The 27,310-nt window shown below is 43.8% G+C and overlaps 1 protein-coding gene across 3 annotated transcripts in view; it reads left to right on the top strand.

Moving 5' to 3' along the window:
- The first annotated feature begins 8,161 nt into the window (after window positions 1-8,161).
- Window positions 8,162-27,310, top strand: part of ARID1A (AT-rich interaction domain 1A) — a 67,595-nt gene continuing 48,446 nt past the window's right edge. For 2 of the 3 annotated variants that reach the window (XM_037032882.1, XM_037032881.1), the window contains exon 1: window positions 8,566-9,767. In XM_037032882.1, the coding sequence (XP_036888777.1) occupies window positions 8,634-9,767 (1,134 nt within the window). In that variant the 5' untranslated portion in view covers window positions 8,566-8,633. Of the gene's footprint in view, window positions 8,326-8,565; window positions 9,768-27,310 lie in introns of those variants that run through there. The other variant, XM_037032884.1, reaches the window with a different exon arrangement.

Here is a 27,310-nt window from a genome sequence, read left to right as displayed (position 1 = left end):
TTACACATTTTCAGTGGAAAAGGCCTTCACTATTTGGGAGGTATATCTTTCCTCTCAGGTAGACATCAGCCTACAATGTACTTTATGGGAGGCATAAAGGCAGTATATATACAGTGTTGTACCTCACAGTAGGGTAACCTCCCATTTATAGTAAACCAGATGAGAGGATTGACATCCAAATAAAAAAGTGTAAAATTCTAGACTCGTTGGAAGCATCACGGTAAAGAGATAGTTATTTGGCTCATGGGAAACTTCTGGGCATACATAGTCCATATGACTAGATTTTGTGAGTCTATTTGAAATCTTTCTCTTTTTTAAGATTTTATTTATTTATTTTTCAAGAGAGGGTAAGGGATGGAGAAAGAGGGAGAGAAACATTGATATGTGAGAGGTACATCAACTCATTTCCTCTTGCACACCCCAAACCAGGGACCCAGTCCACAACCCAGGCATGTGTTCTGACTGAGAATCAAACTGGCAACCCTTTGATTCACAGGCTGTGCTCAATCCATTGAGCCACACCAGCTAGGGCTATTTGAAATCTTGATCATTACAGTTTATAAACGAATACAGCCATTTGGAAATTTGACTTAGAATGAAAGTTTGGATATTTGCTTCAAATGCTGAGATAGCTTTCTAAGTGTAGGCTCTTAATGTGTGGCCATATCACCCTGAACACCCCACCCACCTACCCATCTTGTCAAAGTATAGGATCTTTGCCTTGAATATTGCGTAGGTCCTACTCCTTTAACTCTTTTCTTCCCTTTTGTCTTTCCCAATCCCCACTCACCTGCAAGAAGAACACCTCTAACAGAGTTTTTATGTCTTTGTAGTACTCCATTCCTGTAAATTCCTTCTTCATGTTTTTGTTCTGTTTCATTAATTTGGAAAATGGCAGTGTAGAATATGTTTGGTATAACACTAATCCTGGCCAGCCTTTGTAATCCCTTAAAACACACACACACATATGTATATATATAATTTTTATATATGGTATGTGTGTGTGTGTTGTTCTGGGGTTGAAAGTATAGAAGTAAAAATCTTAGCCCTGGCTAGTGTAGCTCACTGGATTGAGTGCGGGCCTGCAAATCAGAGGATCTCAGTTCATTTTCCAGTCAGGGCACATGCCTGGGTTGCAGGCCAGTTCCCAGCAGGGGACCCAGGAGAGCCAACCATACATTGATATTTCTCTTTTTCTCTCCTTCCCTTCCCCTCTAAAGATAAATAAATAAAATCTTTTAAAAAAGAAGTAAAAATCTTAAATAAAATAGAAAAGAGAAGGAAAGGAGAGTGAGGGGAGCTAGAAGAGGGTAAAGGGATAAATGGTTATGGAAGGAAACTTGACTTGGGTTGATGAACACACAATACAATATACAGATGATGTATTATAGAATTATACTCCTGAAACCTATACAATTTTATTAACCTATGTCCCCCCAATAAATTCAATAAAAAGTAACTAAATTGAAAAAATAAAACAAATATCCCTTATTATCCAGGTCCCTTCCATAGCTTTAATTGTTTAAAAAATGTTTCTCCTGTTATTGCCATTAAATATTTCTCATACTTTGGCATTACACACCAACACATGATGTCAGAGGTGTGTGTACGTGTGTGTGAATTTGTGGTAGAGGCAGAGAGCCTAGGTCAGTCAGCATAGTGTGTGTAATGGTAAAGAATGTACTAATCTTCAATTAGCAGATCATTTTGGATATCAATCACTCACAAGAGATCAAAAGGTGATGTCAGTGAACGGTTATGGTTCAGCATGATTACCCCTATTTTTCTATTGCATTTAGTGCTATTACTATTGCAGGGCTCTCCTGTGAATTTTACTTTGGGACTTTAGAAATATCTACTGCCAAGGATAGCATTAATAAGTATAGGAAACAGTTCTAGGAAACAGTTAAAATAAGGAACAAGGTACTTAATGAAGTTTATAAATATGGGTTTGAAATGATCTTATTATTAGCAGCAGTCATACTATTATTAATTTCTAGTTGAAAAAACAACATGCTCACAAGATTTCTAAACCTCTGTAGAAGACTTGTTTTGGTGAAAATTGAGTCAGAACAGCATATGCAACTCAAGAATTGCTGAAGGAGGGCAGACACATAGGGTATGGTTGCTTCATCATGAAAGGTTAAGTATTAAGGTGGAGATTGTGTGCCCTGAGTCTGCAGTGTTTGGTTAAGTTTATAAAATGTTTTGTATCTAACCTCTCCATAATCAGTTACAAATTGTGCTAATGATAGATTAATACAAATCTTCAGTAGCCAAATATGTTGCAACTTCTTTATCTCTAAGCTTCTTCCTAGAGAATACCTTCTTTTTGAAGGCCATGTAGTACCTGAATTCTCTTATGATTCCATCTTGGAAACACTAGCTGCTAGTTCTCGCTCACAAAAGAGAGAGTAGGTATGGAATTAACTAGAATCCTTCTTTTCTAGACCTTCAACTTTAGCTGGGCTCAGGGGAAAACAAAACACCAGCCCCACACTCCAGTTTTTGCTGTACAAAGTGCCATTATTTTTAGTAAGTGTGACTGGGGAAAAAAATACTTCAATGAGATCTTGGACTTTATTCTGAGGTCAAATGGGACTTCACTTAAAACATGTGTAATCTATATCCTGGTTTGATGTTTGGGGGCAAAATTGGTGCCTAATGTTGTATGGTGCTATGTACTCTTTTAGTGTAGTTTATAGATTGAATGAACTCTATTAAAGGAGAGGAATGTGTGTGTTTCACCACTGTTTTTTAAAAGGCATGTTGGAAAGGCTTGATGAAGTGTGTTTGTTGGGTTATTTCCCCTTTGTCTCCTGTTCTTTTCCTCCACAGCAAGATTGGAAGAACAACAACACATTTGTACATAGGCCTCCAATAGGGGTAGGCCAATAAGAACCAACCTGCTATTCCCCACCCAACAGTCCCTGTGGTGGCTTCTGAATTCAGTTCCAATGTTGTTAAATTTCAGGGCAGAAAGCAATAATTTGGAAAAATGCCAAAATCCACTGTAATTTTTCCTGGCAGCTTTCAATTGGTATCATTGGTAAATTCTACATTTCACTGGAATGCCATACCACTACTACTACAGTGTTCTACAGGTCACTTTTTTGTTTGATCCAATTTTCTTTTATCTTTGGTAGAAGTTATTTTCTGTCAGGATAGGTTTAAACTCTATTAAAGTCAGTCAGAATGCTTTCCCTTAGGGACCAGTCACTTCCTGTCCTGTGCCTAATAGGTTTCTTTGGATTTTCTTTGATTCTTACATAAAAGACTGAGATGATGATGCTAGAGTATTCTCTTGAGGTGGCTGTGTTTGCAGAGCACAGGCAGTATCCTATTTCACAGGATTGCATGACTGCCTCCTTCCATTTTGTCAGTGCTCACATAGTTTTTCCTTCTCTTTCCAATTCTCTTCTACAGAACTTGTGTTGGAGGAAAAGACTCCATTCCATATCCATTCCAGAGTTGCTATGAGAAACTTACCCACTCTGATTCTTTTTCCTATCTCAGTAAAATGGCAGTAAGAGAGCTTTATGCGATCAGCGTGGAAATACTCTTTAGAATATTTGGTTTTCCTCTGATTTTCTTCTCTGCCCTCAACTTTAAAAAATGTTTCTTATAATCATTTTACATGTGTGCATTTTTTCTAGATTGATTTTAAAGAATAAAGCAAAACAAAAGCAGCCTACATTGGCTTAATATGTGAAGTCAAAGATAACAGACTTTTCCTGTTTTTGAGCAATAGCCTTCAGTGTTAACATTGGTGGCTTTATCTTTCCTTGGTAATATAAAACTCTCCAAATCTAGAAACAACTTAATGTAATAAGTACCATATACAAAGTTGTTAGGTTTCTCTTTTGATGGACTACAGAGTGGATTTCAAGGTTTTCAAGCAGTTTTTTCATATACTATTTTTGCATCAGTTGGTGAATGTAAATCTTCAATGAGGCTCAGCAGAAAGATTCAAATTTCTCATTTACTCAGTTTTTTTTTAGGAAGCTCCAGTCCAGGTTTATTTGGCTTTAAAATATTATTAGTAGTTTAACTCTGTCAGGAAGCTCACCAATGAGATTGGTAGATAAGAAAAATATACAAATTAGAGTATAAGATTTGGTACCTTTTTCCTTGTGTTAAATTGACCCTGTGTGTCATATTTGAAATTCACCACAAACCAGACCAACTTAGATCTTTATTTAATTTTTGATTTTAGCTTTTTGGGGAGGTAATGGTGAGGATAATTCTTATTTTATATTGGTACAAAAAAAAAGGAAGTTGACTTAAATGTCTAAGGGTATTTTTCCAGAGCTACTCGTGAAAAAAACTCATTCAGAAATTAACTTTTCTCAAAAATGTTTATTATTCTGAAATGTAAATTCCTTCAAATTGTTTAAAACTTTGAGATGAGTGGACAAAGCATCACCTAAACAAGCGGTTGTTGAGCGCCCACCAAACTTGATGCCTCTGGAGTTGCTCTTTCGGGATCCTAGGTGCCGGGTAGGCACACTTTTAACGTGAGGAACTCTGGAGCTCCAGACTCCGCTCCACTTTTCCGTGGGAATCCAGTTCGTATCTTACAGCTTCCGTCTGGGAGCCGGTAATATAATGAATTGCCTAGACTCTAGCTTCAATCCACTTTCCTCGCTTAATGTGCAGCCCAAAGTTTTGCAGCTCACTGTCAGATGGTAGTGCTAGACTTACACAGCGCTCCCAAGCCTCCGCTGGGGCTGTTTCTGAACACGGAATTGCAAACTTTGAGAAACAGACAGCTCCAGATGGAAATCCACGCCAGGCTTTGAACTCGGCTTCTGGTTTCCGTCAACTGACAGAGTTGCCCTTTTGCTCAAACTTGCAGCTCCAGTTCTCACTGGAGAGAGCTCCGCTGGGTGTTTGCTACTTTGCCGAGGTGGGGACACGTGTGGGGGCCACAACCCGATGCTCCACAGCAGCTCTGCGCCTTTGTTCAGATTCGAGGCAAATCCTTGCTGGGTCCCTGGGCTTAAAACTTCTAACCCCCAAAAGGAGTGGGGAAACGAAGGAGCCAAACCCGATCTTTTGTTTGTTGAGTTTTGCATTTCTGATACACAGGGAAGACACACCGCTAGAGAGGAAGGGCTGTCCTTCCTGTGAACGTTTCCCTCTCTTGGCAAACGCTCCAGGCCTCGGTTCCACATTTTGCAATTGACCGGGTAGATTTTAATAGGTTGTTCCCTTGTTCTTCGGTCCAATTCACGCTTACTGTGCAGCCAGATAAAATGAGAGCACATTTTATGCCATTTTTCAGTCGGTTTGTCCTGGCAGCCCTGCCCGCCCCTCTAGGCTGTCGCAGCCACAAGAGATGATGCTGCGCGCTGTTATTCCGCTGATCCTCCGGGTCGGAAATCCACTCCACGTTTGCCAAATGCCCTGCGGTCGGGGCTGGTGATAAGAACTCTCTTGTGAGGGAGTGAGCGAGACTTTAGTCCGGTTTCCATGTCAACGATTCAGTCCATATTTGCCATCAGGCTGTTGGTGGCGCTTTCGTGAGGGTACGCGCTGTCCTAGTCCTAGTTCTCTAATCTGCGCCGGGATTCCTGAGCTGCCTGGATGTGGGGTTAAAAGGCAGGGGCCGTGGGGGAGAAAACTCCACCAAGGGGGAAGACCCACAGCCCCAAACCCGGGCTTGCAGCTCCGGCCAGCCACGTGCCCAGCTCCGCCCCTCCCCCTTTCCCGCTGCCATTGCCCCTGGGGAAAGCTGGTGGGCCAGTTTCTAGGAAAGTTCCCTTCAACTCGACATTCCCTGGGATAGTCATGTGGGGCTCTAAAGGTAGGAGTAGAAGAAGACCCTAAAGGTTTTGAGATTTAAAAAATGGTAATGAACAATAAAAAATAAAAACACCTACTTAAATATTCCAGAAAAAAATAGTGGGAATGGAGAAATCCCACATTACCTCCTCCAAGCAGGATGGCTTTTTTGTTACTTTATTGCTAGGTAAAAATGGTGGTTGTTTTCTAAACAACTTGTCCACGGGTAGGAAAAAGATTTTGGTACTTGCCCAATTTCACAGCCATTGAAGAAAGGGGATGAAGGCTTCCTCTGGAGACAAATCCATTCTGGCTTCCAGATTTTCATGGGCTCCAGGTTTCCCATTACTCTCCAGCTCTGAGGAAAATGGCAGGGTAATTGCATGTAAAAAAATTCCTTATTTGTGTGCAGGACCCAGGACTGTTTGCCAGCTCAGAGGCAGTTGATTAAATAGCCAGCACCACTTATGAGGCAGCCTATAATTTGGTTTCTAGGACCTAATGCACCAGGAGAGTTGTTGCCCCAGAGGACAGAGTGAAAAGAGGCCACTGGCCCATTCCAGTCAATCAGGTCCTGGTAGGCGGGTTTGGTTCTTGGCTTGGAGCAGAAAACAACACTTTTAGATTAACAGAAAGGTTTTGTCTTCTCAGTGAAAGATGCTTAAATATTCTGGAGGGTAAGAATGAGTTCAGGTTCTTTTGGACTTATTCACAGTGACCAGTGGCACAGCCAGAACTCTAGGGGCCTGCAGAATCTGGAAGTTCCGAGATAATGGTTCTGTGGCCAAGGAGTATCTGATTATAAAAATCTGAGGGGAGAAAAGGCCCTGGTGTTTAGTGACTACCAAGGCTTAGGCTTCTTTCTCCTAAGGCAGCCTTGGGCCTGGTGAAGAGCTTGAATTCTCTCTGGCTTTTGTAGACTGTCATGTCAGAGCATTCCAAGTCTGCCTGAGGAAGAAAAGGCTGCTCTGGGATTTGGTGGGCCCTATAGATCTGGAATTTTCTGTGTAAGCCTCCAGCTCAATTTGTAGTTCTTGGAATGTAATAGTAAAACTTTGAAGAATCTTTTCAATGCAGATAGAAAAATTTGGGTTACATCACTTTCTAAGTGAACTGTTAGACTGCACATTTTCCCTTTTTAAGAGAATGGTTTCCCTTTGCCTATCCCTCTTCTGCAATGGTTTCTTCAGTCTTTGGATCCTCTTCTGTGGTCTGTTTACAGTCTTACAGGTACTGTCTTTGGAGACTGGGGTTATTGGTCACTGTGGGCTAAATTCTCTTAGGCAGCAAAGATGAGGCTTGGTTTATCCTGCTGGAAGGCTATCATGTGCCCCTAGAGTAGTAGCCTCAATGATTCTTCTAAGTCAGCGTTGAGATGATCAGCTTTGATCTCAAACCCATTCTGATACTCTGATCCCATTGTTGTATATGATATAACTTGATTTTTTTTAAGGCTAAGTAGACAGGGGAAGCTTTAAAGCCACTGTCCTCTGCCCTGCAACTTTAATGGGGCAGTCCCCTTTCCTCTTTCAATTCTGTAAAATGGGGATGATCTGACCTCATGCCTCTAGAGCCTGGTGAGGGCAGGGGAGAGGGAAAACCTAAAGTCTGAACAATAATCTGTCATTCCATTCAGCTAGGCTTGTAAAGGGTGCGGGGGGCGGGGGTGAGGGCGGAGGTAAAAGTAAGGCACCCCTGCCCTCCCCTCTCTCAGCTGGGTCTTTAGAGTGGGTTTGTAAAAGACTTTGAAGAAGAAAAGTACTGTAGAGGTGCAAAGTAGCAGCCAAGAGACCAGACCCGCTGCCAGGGGGGTCAGACCTGGGCCGAGACGGCCGCGGTCTCGGGCTCAGGCCAATTCTGCAGCCGCGAGTAAAGTTCACGCTGTCCGCTCCCCTCGGTGCGGCCTGGAGGGAACCGACTCCGATCGGAACGCCGGGAGGAAGGCGGCACAGGCTCCGGAGAGTCACGAGCTCCGGGCCGGGTTTTCCCCGTAGCTCTCGGCGTCGGGGCTGCCGAGCGAAAGCGGCAGCGGGCCTGCCGCCACAGCGGCTGGTTCTCTCCCCTCCTTTGTGAGGGGAAGGGAGCGAGTCCGTTCCAAGGCCTGCGCCCGCTCCGCACTCCGTTCCGGGTTTGCCAAACGGCCACGACGGCGCTGGGTAAAATGGCAGTGCAGAGCCTCGTGTCGGAGTGAGGGGGACTCGGAGGAGAGTGGGGCGCTCTAGCCGCTTAGTCCAGACACCCGCCCGCTCGCTCGCCCGCCGGCTGCTGCGCAGCAGCCTCGGCCCGAATCGCGGCCGGGGAGGGCAGGCAGGGCGCCCGGCTCGCACTCCGACTCTGCCTCCCGGCGCCCGGACTGCAGCCGCGCGCCCTCCAGCCCGCCCGTCCCGGGTCCCCCTCCCCCCGCTCCCTCCCCGCCCCCTCCCCCTCGCCTCCCTCCCTCCCTCCCTCCCTCCTCCTTTCTCCGGCAGCAGAAAGCGGAGAGTCACAGCGGGGCCAGGCCCTGGGGAGCGGAGCCTCCACCGCCCCCCTCATTCCCAGGCAAGGGCTTGGGGGGAATGAGCCGGGAGAGCCGGGTCCCGAGCCTACAGAGCCGGGAGCAGCTGAGCCGCCGGCGCCTCAGCCGCCGCCGCCTCCTCCTCCTCCGCCGCCGCCAGCCCGGAGCCTGAGCCGGCGGGGCGGGGGGGAGAGGAGCGAGCGAGCGAGAGCAGCTCAGCAGCGGAGCCCCGCGAGGCCCGCCCGGGCGGGTGGGGAGGGCAACCCGGGGGACTTGGCCTCGGGGTGGGGTGGGAGGGGGGGAGACGACGAAGACAGGGCCGGGTCTCTTCGCGAACGAGACAGCGGGGATCATGGCCGCGCAGGTCGCCCCCGCCGCCGCCAGCAGCCTGGGCAACCCGCCGCCGCCGCCCTCGGAGCTGAAGAAAGCGGAGCAGCAGCAGCAGCAGCGGGAGGAGGCGGGGGGCGAGGCGGCGGCGGCAGCGGCCGAGCGCGGGGAAATGAAGGCAGCCGCCGGCCAGGAAAGCGAGGGCCCCACCGTGGGGCCGCCGCAGCCACTGGGAAAGGAGCTGCAGGACGGGGCCGAGAGCAATGGGGGTGGCGGCGGAGCCGGCGGCGGCGGGCCCGGTGCGGAGCCGGACCTTAAGAACTCGAACGGGAACGCGGGCCCTAGGCCCGCCCTGAACAATAACCTCACGGAGCCGCCCGGTGGCGGCGGCAACAGCAGCAGCAGCAGCAGCGATGGGGTGGGGGCGCCTCCTCACTCAGCCGCGGCCGCCTTGCCGCCCCCAGCTTACGGCTTCGGGCAACCCTACGGCCGGAGCCCGTCTGCCGTCGCCGCCGCGGCGGCCGCCGTCTTCCACCAACAACATGGCGGACAACAAAGCCCTGCCCTGGCAGCGCTGCAGAGCGGCGGCGGCGGCGGGGGCCTGGAGCCCTACGCGGGGCCCCAGCAGAACTCGCACGACCACGGCTTCCCCAACCACCAGTACAACTCCTACTACCCCAACCGCAGCGCCTACCCCCCACCTCCCCAGGCCTACGCGCTGAGCTCCCCGAGAGGTAACACTCCGGGCTCCGGCGCGGCGGCGGCCGCCGGCTCCAAGCCGCCTCCATCCTCCAGCGCCTCCGCCTCCTCGTCGTCTTCGTCCTTCGCTCAGCAGCGCTTCGGGGCCATGGGGGGAGGCGGCTCCTCAGCGGCCGGCGGGGGAACCCCCCAGCCCACCGCCACCCCCACCCTCAACCAACTGCTCACGTCGCCCAGTTCGGCCCGGGGCTACCAGGGCTACCCTGGGGGCGACTACGGCGGCGGGCCCCAGGACGGGGGCGCCGGCAAGGGCCCGGCGGACATGGCCTCGCAGTGCTGGGGGGCTGCTGCGGCGGCGGCGGCAGTCGCCTCGGGAGGGGCCCAACAAAGGAGCCACCACGCGCCCATGAGCCCCGGGAGCAGCGGCGGCGGGGGGCAGCCGCTCGCCCGGACCCCTCAGGTACCCAGCTGAGTGGGGAGGGTACTGGGGCGAGCGGGGTTCGGGGGTGGCTGGGTGGCGGCTGCCGGCGTCAGGCCACAGCCATGGGCTACCCTCAGTCCGGGGCCCCCAGTGCTGGGGAGCTGCCATTGTCTAGGTCTTCTCTCTTAAAATGGCTGCCTGTCTGCTTTCCTTTCCTTCCCTCCTTCAGCTTTTGTGTGGGGCTTTCCCTAAGGTGTCTGCTCCCCTTCTCCATCTCCCCTGGCCCCTTCGAACTTCAGGGGTTTTTAAGGGGGTGAGGAGCAAAATGTGCGCGGAAGGACCTGGTCCGGAGTGAGAGGGTGCTGGGACTCAGATTAGGGGTAAAGGCAGTGCTAGAAGCTCTGGAGTTGAGTGAACAGTTTTGTGCTCACCTGCCGCTCCTCTTTGCGCCCCCCTGCCTTTCTCTAGGCCGTTCCCTATCTGTGCTTTCATAAAGGGGCCCCTCGGCTTGGGGGGCCTCGAGGGAGGGCAGGGGCCTGCTTGGGGGCAGTTAGAGGCCGGCTGCGGCTCACCCAGAGCAGTCCGGGCCATCTCTTGTCTTAGTTTCCGTGGGCCCAGTGGCCTGGTCTTCTCCCTGGAAGTGCTGGTAAACAGCTGAGTGATTGGAGTAGTAAGTGCAGATTGCTTTGGTTTGGGATTTGAATTATGGAGGTAAAATCCTTCTGTCAAAGCCAGGAGACAGTTGGTCTTAGGTTGACATCCTATCTGTGATCTGATTGGCTCCCCATCTCCTGCTCTTGGCCATTTATAATTGCCTCTGATGTAATGGTACAACAATCCTGATGAGCTCATAAACTTTTACACTCTGCTTTTCTGCCTGTGATAACCCAAACCATCGTTGCCACTATCTGCCTTTTATTCCAGAGCTGAAATTGGCTGTGACCTTGAGGAATGAGGTTTAAGCAGCAATACTGTATCAGCAGGAGCAGAGCCCCAGACAGCCTGCCCTTGTTACATTGTGCCCGAAACAAAAGAGGAGGCGGTGGCATTTTGCTTGTACCTTGGATTTATTTTGCTTGTTATGTTTTATGCAGCCTGAAATAGAGTCTGTGTTGTTAGAACAGTAGCTGGGTTTTTCTCTACAATGGGTTTGCTGTTTGTTTTGGTTTTGTGACTTCCCTGATGGTATAAATGACTTCTTTGATGGCTCTGAAGATGCATTTGTCTTGAGTAATTTTGACCCTGTTCACTTAGCAGAACTGAAATTATTTTACTGGGCTTTTTTTATTGTGTGGCGAATGTGGGGTCTTTATGGGAGGGGGTAGGAGGGAAATTTTTTTTTTGAGAACTGGAAGCTTTCTGGGAGAATTTCATATTAGGTTTAAGAAAGGCTGGCCTCATTCTTTGTTTACATGTTGAATCTTGTTAACACTTTACTTTTGTTAATTGAACTTTGTGAGTGCAGCTGAATTTAAAGGGAAGCTGTCATCTTGTATGATCTTGAGAGGGACTTTCTCCTAAAGGCTTGGTTTGGTGAACTTTATCATTTGCTTGTGAAATATCAAAAAGACTAGTTTTCTGTTTTGTCATCAGTCATTTTAGAACTTTAAGTAGAGATTGACCAGTTTTTGTTTTGCATTTTAAGGTATGTTCAGTTTTTTCTATCTTCCAAGATAAAGAAGTAACAACCTACAATAATATTTAAGAATTGCTCAGAAATTCAACTTTTAGATACTTTTTAAAGCATTTTGTTTTACTCTTCTCTCTCTGTCATCTTGTTTTCAATACTTTAGTCAGAAATATTGAGTATGTTATGGAGTCATGTATCTTTTCAAAAAGAAGTAAATGCTCCTCCCTTCCTATCTCCCCCCTTACAGCAGTACCCAGTTGTAACTTTTTGGTGTGAGATATTGTTCACTTAGGCAGCCTAAGTAGCTGTATTCCCTCTCCATGTAGAACTGCTTTTCTATTCTCCCATTGATTGGGTATTTTGAAAATAGTTGTATTCGATAGCAGGTTTTTTTAGAGCTCTATGCCTTGACTCCATGCCTTCCATGATGATGTACATCTGGGCAAGAAATAGGGGAATTTTCTGTTGGACTTCTAGTGTCTGGAGGATAAGTTGAACTTTTTTTTTGTCTTAGAACACAGAACATCCTGTTGTCTCTGGATCATTCTGTAGTCTACATCTCTTTCCCCTCATTCCTCCTTTTTTTGGTGGGGGTGGTGAGAAATTTACCTTTCTTAAACTACTAGAGAAAATAATTTGGAGTGAGTCAAGAGTCCATTTAAAAGCAAAAATTAATTTGAATTTTACTGGTTTGGTACACACATGTGTATTTTGATAAATCCAAGATTTGCTATGTAATAATTTGTATTTTTCAGTTATTAAATATTTGAAAACTTTCTATGTGCTAGGTAATATGCTTTGTGCTGGGTAAAAAGGTAGGAAAATAGTTATAGTCCTTGTTTGGAAGCTTGTCTGTGCTGCCTTTGGGTGAATATTGTGATTTCCTTTTAATACCACCAGACCTGGCATTTCACACAACATAGATTCCTGTTCAAGTTCAGGTCAGTTGTCTACTGCCCTGAGACACAGAGAGTGGGCTGGTGAGCATTCACTTGTGGAAGCAGCCCCCCATTTTTGTGGGGCTGCTTCAGTTCAGGTATGTAGTCTAGGTGAGGGTTATAGATGGATTTTGTTCTGAATTCCTCTTTGCTACATTAAGGATAAACCTCTTGTCAGATTGTGATGCTCTATTCTTAAGCAATCTAAAATAATAGGATCCCCTTCTTTCCCTAACTCGGTCTTGGGTTATGAACATTTTGCAGAGACGATTAACACAGCTAAGGTGGTGATGTTCTCATTTGACTCTGCCTTTTTCAAATAATGATTAGATAAGTGTGTATATTGTGGCTATGTCCTTTTCACGGAAGCTGGGAAAATCCAGCAAACAAACTTTTTCTTTATCTTTTTCTGTAAGTATTGTACCTCAAGTATTGAATCCTGCTACTGGTGAAATACTTTTCAGTAGATCACCTCTGTGCTTGAACCTGATGTATCACTTTTTATTTGGGAGGCTCTTAGCTGTAGTACTTTGCCAGTAGTACCAGGTCATCAAAGAAAAAGATAAAATAGAATATGTAGTCCAGAATCAAGCTTGATTTGATTGTAAAAGTTTGGTTGTTAGCTCTTGCTATGGAAATATCAAATGATATTTTTGACTACTGGGAAACAAATTCAGGAGTCCTGGGCTTATTATGGGAACACCTACTGGCAGAAATTCTGGGCTGGCTGAAATACAGGACTCTTGGAGTTCTCTCAAGTGGGAGAGACCAGGAAAACCACACTGAGATGGCACTTAGTTTTGGGGGCTTCATGTTTCTGTACTGTCCATAAGAGTATATCACCACTGGTGGTGATGGAGATTGGGATGGTGACAAGAGAAAAGAGAAAGCATCTAGGACTAAAGTTGCCTTGTTTCTTTTGGGCCCTGTGAGGACTTTTTTAGGATCCTTCCTTTCAGTATGACACAGAGTAACCATCATAAGTGACACCTGCTGTATCAAGATGTCTTGGATTGCATTAAACATTTATATATTGCATTGAACTCCTGTAAGGTGTGATGTCTACAGTGGTCTTCTGCAAAGAAGTTAGTGAAATTTTTTTTAAATGTAGAAATAGGCTAACAAAATAATGGTCAGGGCCCCTTCTTATTCCCATCCCTGTACCCCAAAGGTTGTATTGATTGGCTTCAAATCCCCCAATTTTAGAAACAACTAAAGCATGCAAATATGGTTAAAATATGGTATTCAAAATAAATTGACACCATACAATTTTTTTCCTGCCAGTTGGATACTTCAGTCTCTGAATGGAGTACTGTTTCCTTTTTATCTCTGGTTTTTACCCTGTTTAGATTGGTTCATGTCATTACCAGTACACATTGAGTTGTGTGTGGCACAGTGGTGAGGAGTAAAGAGTACAGGACTCAGGAAGAAGAGGTGGTTTGGGTTCCACACGCAGTTCTGGATTAAGCTATGTGACTTTGGGCAAGTCATTTGCCTTCTCTGTTGCATTTTTTCTTCATCAGTAAAGTGAGATTGGAGAATTGCATGACCCTTCCGTGATGCTACATATCTCTCTGTGCTTCTGTATTTGACTTGTTATGAGGTAGCTTCTTCCTCTACATTCATAACTAGGGTTTTGAGACCATCTTTCTTACCCTGAGCTTAAAGGACACAAGGCTGTTTTCTCCTGAGGATTTACAGGAATAAGCTCTGAACAGCTGGGTGCAATGGTGGTTTGTGGCCCTTCACAGAAAACACAAATACCACCAGACTGTTTGCCATGGAGCTGTTAATGTTTGTCATTAGTCATTCCACCTGGCTGGTGGTTTAAAAACACTAAATAATAATTGAAAAATTAAGCAGACATCACCAAAGGAGGACTTGAAAAATTGGTGCTTCAAAATCTCCCAAGAGGGAATTTTGGGAGTGTATTAGGGATGGGAAGTGGATATTCATAAATTCAGAATTAGCACTGCTTATTTAGGTGGGGAGAGGTAGGTAGCATTAAGCTCTCCAGACTTTCTGGTGTTTGGGCAAGTCTAGGTCTGGTTTGGGCAGTCGGTTGTAATCTGAGTGCCTGAACTTGCCCTGCAAATTTTGCTGAGAGAGGAGCAAAAGTTCCTTAGACTAGGAAAAGCTAATAGTGTCAGGGTCATTTTCATAGGTGTGTTGCCTTTCCTCATGCCCCTGGTTTTTGAAACTGTGTGGTATGTTTTGCAAGTGGTCTTGGAGATGCTGTTTCTCTTCTCTGGCACACCTGAATTTCCATTTTTTTCTCCTCCTGGCTTAGTAGTTTAGAAGCGTAATTTAGGCATATTAGAAGTGTACTAGGAGGAAGCTTCCCTTTATAAAAGAGGGAAAAAGGTAACAGGGAAAGTTGTTTGATAATTCTCTGCTTGATGCAGCAGCTTCTTCCCCTCTGAAGGAACCAAATGTTTCAGAGCTTTGTGTAAATACTTGCTGAGCTGTCAATATGTACCCAGGAGGTTTCTGTAGTAAGATGTGAACGGCTCTATAGAATGTTTGACAGGCAAATTAATAAACAGTTTTCAAGCAAAGATAATGCTACTCTCTTCTCATGTGGTGGAATAAAAACATTGGAGGAAAAAGTTGAGACTAGGGAAGAGGGTAAGTAGTGCGGGGGGGGGGGGGGATGTAGAGCATGGAGATAAGGAGAGATGATCTAAGAGAGATTTGAACTTAAAAGATGCTGCCCTGGAAGATAAGCCTCTGTGACCCTTGGCACCATGCTGAGTTCAGGGCATGTGGAGCCCGTTCAAAACCAATTGTAGTTTTAGAGTGAAAACAAATAGACGTTGGGAAAGAAGGACACCCTAAATTTCAATAGTGAGGTAAGTGTGTTCCAGAATCTTGGTTTATGAGACTTTGAGCTTTAAATTAAAGCCCTTTTCTTTGAGAAAGGTTTTGTAGTTTGGTGAGATGTTTTTAGGGTTGGGTTTGCATTTTTTGGAAGACCAGAAAGTAGAAAAAAAGTCTGCTGCAACTTCATCCTCTTCAGCCTTTGTCCTGCTGTGACTCTCAGGACTGTAAGCCCACACCAAGGGCTGGGTTTATGTATATAGTTTTTACTAGACTCCTATGTATTACTTATATGTGTATTGAAATTAATGCCCCCAAGTTCCTGGGTCAGTGCAAAGTCCAAATGTTTGGGGACTCACTAAATCCTGCCTGAAGGGTTATGTGAGTAGATTCAGACTTTGTTTTTGAAACTGCCGGTTTAGGATTAAAAGCATTTATGGTTCCTTCAGAGACACACACTTTTTATGGAGGTATTTTAGAAGTGCAGTATCTTAGCTGTCTGCTTGTGGTATACTCTCCTTTGATAGCCTTGTGAAATGACCAGATTTACCCCTGACAGTCCCTTTTTTAAACTAAATCCACTGTCTCTGACACCAGTTTTCTTCACATGAGCTGTTTTAGAGACCAGAGTCCTGGAAGTGCCTTTTTGAACTACCATAGTAGTAGGGAATATGAATGTAATTATGGCCCTGACCATAATTTTTAGGTTTGGCTAACTCACCAAAGACTATCAGCTTGTTTTAAAACAAAATATAAAAACTTGGGTTGACACTGACATTGGTTACCCAGGCCTTTCCCAGTGTGGTGATGGTGAGGGTATAGAACTTTAGAATTGTTGAGAGCATGATTTATAGTTCAGGGAGATCTGGAGATTCATACAGGGGTGGGAAATTGCTCTGTGTGATACCAATTGGATACTAAGAAGGAACTTAAAAGATAGTAGCAGTCTCTGCTTTGGAGGAGTTTAGTTTTCTTGAGGAAGCATGCTTATATGCACACATCTGGAAAACTTGTGAAGTAAGGTTTTATAAATGGATATAGACCAGACTAAGTCTATAGCTGAAGGAATCTAAGAATAAGGAGCAGTCAGAGTTAGACACTTTATCTTGGGACAACTTTTAGAGGAAGTGATTTGTGAAGCTAAATGTTTAAGAGGGGGAAAGTTAAAATATTAATTTGCTTTTTCATAATGCTACTCTTGAGTTCTGTGGGCTTGACAGAATCCAAATAACACATCTATCCACAGACCAATAGTTGCCTCGTTCCAGTGACTGAACATTTGGGTTCTAACTAAAATTCCATGAAAGAGAGTGTTTCCAGGATCTTAGTGGTTCCTGTGGTTATGTGGGGCCTTTAGTACAACCTGCCAAGTTCTTGGCCAATTCAGGGGCTCTTTTGTTGTAATTTTGGGTTTGGAAGGTCATGTTACTTTTAGAGTTGTGAGCTCTGGACAACTCTGAAGTGACAGTACAACTTTGGTTGGAGAGCCTGGGGTTTCTATTTTTTGGCAGAGTTAATTGACCTTTCTTAAAATGTGCCATGAAGTACCTGTTGGGACTGCTGCTATTTTTGAAGGGCTGGGAGCTGAGCTTGAACTGAGTTGCTTGGGTCAGGCCTTACATTGAGGGTTGATGGGTGGGTAAGCCTGCACATATGCAGTTTGCTCATCCGTTCACAGAAATGGCTTTTAATATTGTTTTTTCATGAGGTTGGCCATGGCTGAGAAGCTCATAAATGATGCAAATACATGTTTATTCCTTATGGGAGCCTCTGAAATGTGGTGATTTTTCTTCCTATATGCGATTGGACCACACCTCTGTGCTGTTCCATATGTAATTGGACCACATACGACTTTGGCACTTTTGGAGGGCTCTAAGTGAATGCTGAACAGCTTGGAGTGTCCAGTGCCAGGCTATAGTGCTTCCACCTGGAAGAGAAGGATGAGTTACTCAGTTCCAGTATAGAAATAAGGAGTCTTGAATACAGATTTTAATTTAGAAATATTTCTTCTAACTTTTTTTGTCTTGCCATTCTGGCATTTTGTGAAAGTGAGATTCCAGTAATTGAGTAGCATTGGTATCATGGCTCATCTGCCACAGCAGGTGTGTAGGGGCTTAAGGTAAACTCCTTAGTCAATCCCAGGTTTTAGAGGAATCCAGGTTATTAACTGTCTTGACTATTCCTCTCTTCAGTTGCTCCCCCTTGCTGCCCTGCCCCTCATAATGGATAGAATTAGCTCTTATTGAATGTTAAGGAACATCTGGGTGAACTTTCATTTGTTTTTGCTCATCATTTGTACCTACTAGAAGATGGTCTTGGGACAGGTTGAGTCTTTATTTCCGGGTGGCTTCTGCATTTTCTGAGGGTGTACTACAATGGGAAGAAGTCTGATGCCAAAAATGCATTCCAACGTGCTGAAGAGTAGGAAATTTGATCCCTAAAATGTTGACTTAGTGTTGGTTATGGTACATATTAGAAATCACCCAGTAATCCAGGACAGATTTTTGTTGCCCTTCAGGAAGTTAATGTTGATATGAAATACTGAAGGGCTTTGGGGCACTAAGGCCATGTGCTCTCCGGGCTGCTTGAATTGCCACCCATGTGAACAGGAAATGTGCCATGTGCTTTTTTCTCTCTCTTGCATTTGGGCTTCCTTATGGCTTCATTCCTTCTGGGTTCCCAAGTCTGCAGTGTTAGATATTAGATTTCTTCCTTCCTTAGCCCTGGCACATTCATGATTTTCTGTGGCTTATCACCAGCAGCCAAAATTTTTGTATGCTTTTCCCTTTTAAACTTGTTAGCTTTCAGCTTACTTATTTATAGACATCTCCATTAAAAGGAACTCCTCCCCACCCCACCAAGACCTAGCACCAGCATGATGGCAGCAGGGGAATTTAGGGATTGATGTGATATTAGTTATTTAAAAACTCATTTGCTGTGTACTTGATGTGTTTTTTTATTTTATTTTTTTTTATTTTGCCTCCTGTTTTCCTTAAGGTCATGACTTGCTTTCCAGGCATGAGTGCATCTGGGTCCAGCTGTTAACTCTCAACTAACTCGTGCCTAGTATACTCTGACTTTTAGAAAAGTGTGAGTTCAGCCACGTGGTGGAGAATTAAAGATTAAGTCATGCAGGTTGCTTCCTTTTAGAGGAAACAGATACGTCTTTGGGCTCTTCTTGCCCAGTGATTTCCCCTCTCTCTTGCATAGACCTTAATTTGGCTTTCTGTTTAAAGAGAACAAGTCATCTGAGCAGAAATGCTGGGAATTAGTTGATTTTTGTCATCTTTGGCATACACAGATGGCTTTTTCTCTTCCTCTTTGGGCAATACTCAGTCCTGGTCCTAAAGTGGTAGTGTTTGTGAGGTGGTCCGGCATTAGTTTGGGAGTGTGAAACTTTTTTTAATCCTCACCCGAGGACATGCTTATAGACTGGGGGGGGGGGGGGGGGGAGAAACATGGATGTGAGAAACATTGATTGGTTCCCTCTTATACACACCCTAACTGGGGACTGAACCTGCAACTTAGGTATGTGCCCTGACCAGGAATTGAACCTGAGACCTTCTGGTTCATGGGACAATGCCCAAGCTACTGAGCCATACCTGCCAGGGCAGGAGTGTGAAACTCTTGATAATTTAGATTTGGATAACCTGCCTTTCATCTCCAGACTTCTTTTTACCTGTTTAGGAATTTGGGCTGCCAAAGATAACGCTTATAAAGGATTTGTGGAGTAATTTTTATAGGTGGTTTATCTACAATTTTGTACTGGGTCAGTGACAGGTCAAAAAATTTGCCCTAGGGCAGATAGCTGGTAAAAGGTACAGTTTGGGTTTGAATCAGGTTTTTCTGATTCTCCAGAGCTGTAACACTATAAACTAAAATTGCTTCTCCAAAATAAATTATTCAAGCACTAAGGTTTGTTGGGACATTAGTTTTGCAATAGCCTGGAACTCTTAAATACGGTGAAAGACTGAAAGGCCTTGAGTTACAACTTGACATTATGCCTAGATTTCTGTCCTGTATGTCCCTTCCATTTAGGATTTTACTTAGGCTTCTGATGAATGGCTATGTGATCCTTGTAGTGAAATTTGGCAGCATTTGGTCCCCAGGCTCGTTTCTTAGGGAGAATGGGGTTGGGGGTGAGATTCAGGTTCAAAGATAGAGCCTGTCACTTTGATCTAAGTGAGAGTAACTTACATTATGAAAACATTTGCAGAGTGATTTTACTTTCAGTAACTTGGAGCACTCACTGAGGAGGCAGGGATTATTGTCTTAATTTTCCACTTGGGGAAAGTGAACACGTAAAGGTTAATTGCCTGTACATACAAAGTTTCATAGTAGATGCAGCTCTAAAACCAAGATTTAAAGTTCCCTTAGGTTGTGTGACTTTAGGCAAGTCACTTAACTTTTCTGAATCTGTATCCTCAGTTATATATATAGTGAAGAAAAATATCTACCTTGTAGGCTGTAGTAAATATTAAATTAAGATATGTGAAAGTACTATTATCAAATAAAATTCAAACACGGCCCCTGTTTGGTAGAGGCCCCTGCTTGATAGCGGGATATAATCGAGTGGTTAAAAACAATATTGGTCCCTGGCTGGTGTAGCTCAGTGGATTGAGCACGGGCCTGCGAACCACACGATCACAGTTCTATTCCCAGTCAGGGCACATGCCTGGGTTGCAGGCCATTTCCCAGCAGGGGACTGACTCATGAGAGGCAACCATATATTGACATTCCTCTCCTTCTCTCCTTCCCTTCCCCTCTAAAGATAAATAAATAAAGTGTTTAAAAAAAACAATATTGGTCTTCACTAAATTAAAAGCCGTCCCATAGCTCTTAGCAACGTCTGAATTATATTAATGCTTAAAACAACTTAAAAACCTGTTATAGTGCAAATATTCAGCCACACCTATCAAACCCAGAACTATGACAAACTCTGGCTACTGTCTTTGTTTTTTTAACTTCTCACCTGAGGATATGGGGTGGGGGGATGGAGGAGGGGAGAGGGAGAGAGAGAGATGTGGATGGGTTGCTTCCCCACATGTGGCCCCTGAGATGGAACCCACAACCTTTTGGAGCATGGGGTGATGCTTCAACCAACTGGCCAGGGCTGGCTAGTGTGTTTTAACAAGCCATCCAAGCAATTGTGATGCATGCTCAAGTTTAAGAACTACTGGGTTTATGCACATATATGTTTTGGGCTATGGGGTATATCCACATTACCTCAGAAGCTTCTTCCAAATTGTATCATGGCTAATGTTTCAGATGTATGTATCTTCCCTTCCCATAATGCTAAAGTGTTATTGAATGGAGAAAAGGTTATTGAATGAAGTTGAGGGAGAAGAAAATACTTCTGAAATGGATATACTGTGCAATAATGATAAACTAGTGACAAAACATGTCTGCTTGTTTATAGGACTTGGGGTCTTCCTGCTTTCCATTTTCTCTCTTTCTCCCTGGTGATAGCATGAGGATGATCTGAATCTGTGGTCCTGGTTGTTTGATGAAAGTGGAGAAAATTATTTTAGGATGATTGCCTATATTTCTCCAAGTATGATCAGTTGAGTAAATTGCATAAGAAAGTGATTATTGAAAATGCTACTCAAAGGCCAGTGTTGGAGCATTAATTAAATGCCATGATGCCCCTTCTGCTTGTGATAGTGGCCAGCTGATCTGAGAATAGGGCCTTTGATGATCTGGTGATCTCTCCCTGAGTAGGCCTCTCTCACCCCCAATCCCCAAAGGCCACCCTGAGTTTTGTTGTGATTTCTTTCCTTGAGTCCCTTGTGCAGTCCTAGCAAATAAATCCTCTAAGTAGACTCCTGACAAGTCAACCCATCTCTGACGCAGATGAGGTCTCTGTGAGGAGTGGACATTTGAGTCAAGACTTGTTCCCAGTTGTATGACTTAATTGCGCTTGCCCAGGCCGGTGTGGGTTAGTTGTTTGGGCATCATCCTGCGAATCAAAAGGTCATGGGTTCGATTGCCGGTCAGCAACATGCCTGAGTTGCAGGTGTAGACCCCAAGATATGATGCATGGACGAGGCAACCGATCAGTGTTTCTCTCTCCCCCTCTTTCTCCCTCCCTTTTCCTCCTTCTAGAATCAATAAAAGGAAAAAAATTTAAAGGACTGTGCCTGGCACAGAAATGGAAGTTACAGAAATGATTAAGTAATAAACATTAACAATGCAAAGACTGGAAAGCCAGTGTTCTAGTTTATCTGGGTTTTCTGAAAACCTAATGTGGTTTTGGTATCCATCCCATTAAAAACAAATTTCCTAGGACCAGACTGCATTTCCCTCCTGCCTGAGAAGTAAAGCTGTGATTACTGTGACCTGGCTATGATGAAGACAGAGGCTTCCAGGAGGCAGTATGTTGACAGTTTGATTTGTGATTTGGTACTTGTATGTACAGACAAATACTCTAGTAGGGATTCTTATGTTCTGTGTGTGTTTGTGTGTTTTAAACTCACTTTATCATCCCTCTGACTTATAGCTTTCTTTTCCCTGTTCTTATTTTTTACTTTTTCATTCTCTCCTTTGATGTCTCTGTTAGTAGAATGCAAAGCACATGGATGCCTCAATAACTTTACCACACCATTGCTAGTAAGATGTCTCATTTCGGGGCTGTAGATACATTTTTTACCACTTTCAGATCAGCATTATTCAGTGGAGATTCCTGATATCTGCTTACCTCGGTTGGAATGGCCTGGCTATCTAGTGGCAGAAAGTGCCTTTGTCTAATTAATAAACAGAAGTTTTCTGATGATCTCTACCTCTTCTCTTTTCCTGCTTTGTCTTTGGTTTGGAGACCATTCCTTACCTACCTCACCCCTCACCCTATTTTGGAGATTCTGTTGGTTCAGGACAGATTTGTAACCCTCTTATTTTTCTTTCTAGTCTGTGATTTAAATCTGCTTTCCGAGTGCAGCTTTGACTTGGCTTCTTTAAAACCCCTGCATAAAGCCTCAAGTGACCAATATGTGGTCTCATCATGGTATTGAGATTGAGATAGCTGGGTTCACCCACCCAGCCATATTCACCAAAGGGAAATTCGGTGTGCCTTGCATCAGACAATCTCAAGAGAGTGTATGAGCTAAAACAGACGTCGGGGTCGGATGGGGGTAGGGATCCATTTCGCTAGATTTCCATAGGTTAACATGCCAAATCCATCCCAATTTGATTGGACTGGCCAGGGATAGCAAATAATGTGGAGAGACCAATAAGCTTCAGGAAAGACAGCTGGCAACTTTGGTCTAGAACCATGTGTTTCTGGTATAAATAATGAAGCCAGGGTCTCCTGTACACATTTTTGTAGACAGTGGAGTAGAGATTGGTACCAATGTACTACTTTTGGAGCTTTGAAAAGAACTGGAAAATTTTACAGGATTCTGGCTTTTCATTTAGGATTTTGCTGACGTTAAAAAAGCCTGAGGATTTGGGAACACCTATAATCTTAATAAGGTCGGCTGTACCCTGGGCCATTTTTTAACTTACATAATTGTGCCTGTTACAGTTCAGAGTGGACTTAGGGGGACCAGGTAAAAGACTGGCATTTTTGGAAAGTGGTCCAAAGCAGCCCTAGGAATTAATGAGATAACTGGCATTGCTGCAGCTTCTCAGTGTCTTTATCAAAAGACAAGATGGTTAGATTGATAACAATCAAAGTGTAATAAATGGAATCCCTGACTGCATGTAAATCAAGTTCCTACAGCTCAGTGATGTGTCACAGATAACCTTTTTTAGTATAGAAAGAAAAAAACGAGCAGGATGTAGAATTGTGCACTCAGAAATTTAGGATCTTTTTATATAACCCCTGCGAGACATGTCCAAGTTTGGAGTTACAGGTAAAATAAAAGGAGTGGGGGGAATGAGAGCTTTTTAAAGAAAGCATATGAGACAGTTCTGTGGCTTAGGAGCAGTTTTTGCCTAGCCTTTTTTGTTTGTTTTGAGCAGTATCTACAAAGCAGTTTAATAGAGAAGAGAGAGGAGTATTTTAGAAACTAGGTTAGAACAACTAGGTATGATTTAGAAGTATTATCTTTATTGAAAAGTTGGTATTGCACCCTCCTGGGTAAAGCTCTGTTAGGTTACATGACCCTTGCCTCTATATGTATTCCTTAAGTGTACCATATCATTTAATCATAAATGCCAAGTAAGCAGGGCATAAATGTCATTAAAAACTGCCTTACTGGGTTGGGCTTGCGGTCCATCCACACTAAGGTCCTTTCCCTAGTCGAAGCACCAAAGGATGGTTTGTGGGAGGAAGTACCTTTTTCTGGTGTCAACCCATACCACTTCATGTGGTAACAAGTTCTATACCTTATTAAGCTTTTGATTATTGAGCATGTACTAGATACAGTACATAAACCTGTCTTTCTTGCATACCATAAAGATTTCCTGGACTTAGGTCATATTCCCTATTTCTCAAGAATTTCCAGAATGAGAACTTGCTAAAAGCTCACTTAATTGCCCAATCCTTTTGCTGAAATGTCATCTGATATAAAATGCACTATACTTCGGACTTACCAGTGTAAGAAATCTTAAAGTAAAACTTCTTTTGAAAAACCTGTAAGTACCTATCTACCATATGCCAATTGCTTATAGTAATGCAGTATACTTACTGAGCTTCTATGGTGTATCAGGCACTGGGTTGTGAACATAGGCCTCAATTCCTGTCTCCAACAGAGTACTTTCTAGTGGGGAAAGATGTCAATAAATAATCACAAATAACTATGTAATTATAATTGTAATAAATGCTCTGAAGAAGTACCACCTTCAGTAAATGATCTTCCAACTATTTTCTTAAAGTGTTGTACTGCTAGGTTCTTGGGATGGTTACTAGTCAGTTCTTCCCCTTAACTGCTCAGGGTCAAATGTTACAGGAAATTCTCTGTCCGAGATTGGTCTCTAGTCCATTAACCTCTAGTGAGCTCTAATGGGCTAGAGTCCATTGTTTCTTAGTGAGGCTCTTCTTTGTGTGGAGATAGATGCATTGTGGGACATTTGGCATCCTGCTCCCAGGTAATAAATGCCAGTAGTACCACCGAGTCACTATTATAACCAAAGGAGGCTCCTTTATACATTATTTCCAAACATTCTCAGGGATTAGTATTGCCCTGGTTGAAAACTATTGGGCTTTACTCTCAGGATTCTTAGAAGGAGCTATTCAACAACTTCCTTTGGGAGAACAGACTGAAAGTGGGTGGAGCACGGAAATTGACTGGTCAGCTCTTTTTGGTGTCTAACTGTGTGTTCTTGTTTTCGTTTCTAATTGATTTTTTATTATATTATTTTTTTAAGTCTTTTTTTAAAAGATTTTATTTCTTTATCTTTAGAGGGGAAGGGAAGGAGAGAGGGAAAGAAATCTCAATGTATGGTTGCTTCTCGTGTGTCCCCCTGGGAACTGGCCCGAAACCCAGGAATGTGCCCTGACTGGGAATCGAACCCCAGTTGTTTGGTTCTGGGGCCTACCCTCAATCCACTGAGCTACAACAGCCAGGGCTATTATATTATTATTTTTGTTGTTGTACAGTTGTCCCACCTTTCCCCACCCCTTTGCTCTCCCCTGCCCTGCTCTTCACACTCCTACAGTGTTCTTGTTTTTTAAGGAGGTATTTTGAAACTGCTTTTCTCCTATTGAGGGTGGAGAGAGGGGAGTGTCTGTTATAAACTGGTACTGTAAAAAGTATTCCACATACTTATCATTGGAACTGCCTCATATCTTTGTTAGACAGCTTTTAGATTCCCATTTTACAGATGGTTCTGGTGCTAAGGGATGAAATGACTTGCTCAAAGAGGTATTAAGGCTTGTGCTTTCTCTTTTTTAAAAGCATAACCCTAACTTATTTGATTGCTAGTTAACCGGTAGTTTACCACTTGGGTTTCTGGACTTAAGGGACCAGATCTTAACTGTCGTGGTTTCTGAGTTTTACTGCTAGAAATCTGGGACTGTGTACATCATAATAGCTTACATTTTGGGTGCTGGAAGATAAAGCAGTCAAACACACAGACACGTGTACTTTTGGGGACTTAATTCTACACTAGGATATAGATACTAAATAAGATAAATAAGTAAACCATGTAGTATCTAGTGATACATGCTCAGGAGAAAAAGTTTTATCAGGGACCAAGTGTAAGAAGTGGGCAGGATTGAAACTTTAGATGGGTTCAGCAGGGAATGCCAAGTTGAAGTGATATTTCATATGAAAGAGTGAGCTATGCAACAGACTGGGAGAAAGAAGTATTGCAGGTGGAAAGATCAGTGAATACAAAGGTTCTGAGGCTAGAGCATGTCCAGATGGACTGAGGAAATATGTTTTGTTTTTATTGTATGAACTCGTTCAGCCCCTACTGCTATTATCACAATTCTGTTGATGTGGAAACTGAGGCACTGAGAAGTTGAAGGCATTGCTGGGGCAGAGCTTTTAACCATTGCCTAAGGACTGGCCATGTAGAACCAAAACATTTTTTCAGCGTAAATTGGTTAGGACTGTCAAGGCTTCTGGAATTATATTTTCTCTTCCACAGTCCCTTTTCCTTTCCTACCTTTAAAGTAGGAAAGTTTGTTTTACACATAATTCTTTACTTCCAGGAGCTTATATTCTAGTCTAGGATACAGACAGCAACCATGATAAAAAAGTAAAGCATATAGTATGTTAGTGATATGTGCTCTGGTGAACAAAGTAATTAGGGACTGGCTATAGGAATTTAGGAAAGCTTGGCTTTGACTGAGAGTACTGCTTTTTTGAGACTTTGGGAATCTGAGGTGTGTTCTTGGTTTTTCTCTTGGCCACGTACTGCCCTCTTCAGACAGGTCATTGTTTGCATCTGAGTTCTAGAGTCACTCTGTGCTGAAGATGGGAGGGGCTTTGGAGGGAAGGCCATGTATCCCAACTGGACATGAGAATTGCCTGAGATTCCTGGCCCCATCCTAGGGCTGCTGATTTAGAATCTGGAGGTCAGGGTTCAGTTGTGTAGCTGATTAGTGCCTTGCTTGCCTCCCCAGAGAGTTGGTCAGAAAACTAGGATTGGAACTCAGGTGTTCTCTCAGTCTAGTAGTCTTTTCTCTGTGATGTACTGTTGCCTTACTCTTGAGATTAGAAAGTTGGTTAGAGCATTGTCCCGATTTGCCAAGGTTGCACCACTTGATACCGCTCAGGGCACATGGTCAGGGCATACATAAGAAGCAACCAGTGAATGCATAAATAAGTGGAATAACAAATTGGTATCTCTTTCTCGCTTCCTCACCCCTCTTCCTCCCCTCTCTCTCTCTCTAAAATCAATAAATGAAAAAAATTTTTGAAAGCTGTAAAGAAGAGGGTATTTATGGTAAATGGTATTTTGGTTCCTGTTTAATCATCATTCTTGGGACCTTACTGTTTTTTATAACCCTGGGTTTTAAGCAGTATCTGAAAAAGAATTCTTTCATGGATTGTGTGATTTCCTTAGTCTTTTGTAATTTGTTGGAAATTGGGAGACATTGGTTAGCTAAGTCTGGTCTTCCAAAAAAGTTATCTTTATCATTTTGGGGAGAGCATTTTTGTTCTGGAAGAGGAGAAAGACTTTCTCATTTGTTGAGCGAGTCTCATTCATTATTTTGGTGCTCTAGCAACTTTATTTGAAGGATTCTTTCTGCAACCAAAGAAAAAATGAAGAAATACTAGCCACCTGGTTGTGGTTTTCTCGAATGCTTCTTTTGGGTGGACAGCTGGAGGTGGTTATTACAGTTGGCTCTCATAATCTGAGTTTTGCTAGATGATTCAATGTCTCTTCCCCCTTTGGTTTCTCTTTTCTATCCTTGGCCAGTTTTCTCAGATCTGGTCTGGAAGAATGGAGCAGAGTAGCCTCTGAGCCTGGGGGAGAGCCGGGCTTCTTGATTTGTTCTCTTATCACTTTAGAGACAGAGTCAGGGTTGGAAGGTCCTGAGTCTGATGTCTGGTTGCAGCCCTTCCTAAGGAGTTTGGTCAGGCTTGTGCTGTGGGGGATGTCTTTGAAATTGACTCTTAGTCATAAAGGGGAATGTGCTGTGCTCTTCTAGGATAATTTCTGTAAGCAGAATGGGATAGCTAGCACTTTTCACTGATTTTGGATTTTTTATTTATATTCGAATTGAATGCTTATGGAACTTTGGAAGCTTTTGGGGGGGGTAATCTGTCTCTTTGGTGTGCAAGCTAGTTGATAATTTCTCA

Source organism: Sturnira hondurensis, unplaced genomic scaffold, assembly GCF_014824575.4.
Source record: "Sturnira hondurensis isolate 20B ecotype Veracruz unplaced genomic scaffold, ASM1482457v3 Scaffold0021555, whole genome shotgun sequence".
In the NCBI taxonomy this organism is placed as follows: Eukaryota; Metazoa; Chordata; class Mammalia; order Chiroptera; family Phyllostomidae; genus Sturnira; species Sturnira hondurensis.
This window is presented reverse-complemented; position numbering and strand designations above follow the sequence as displayed.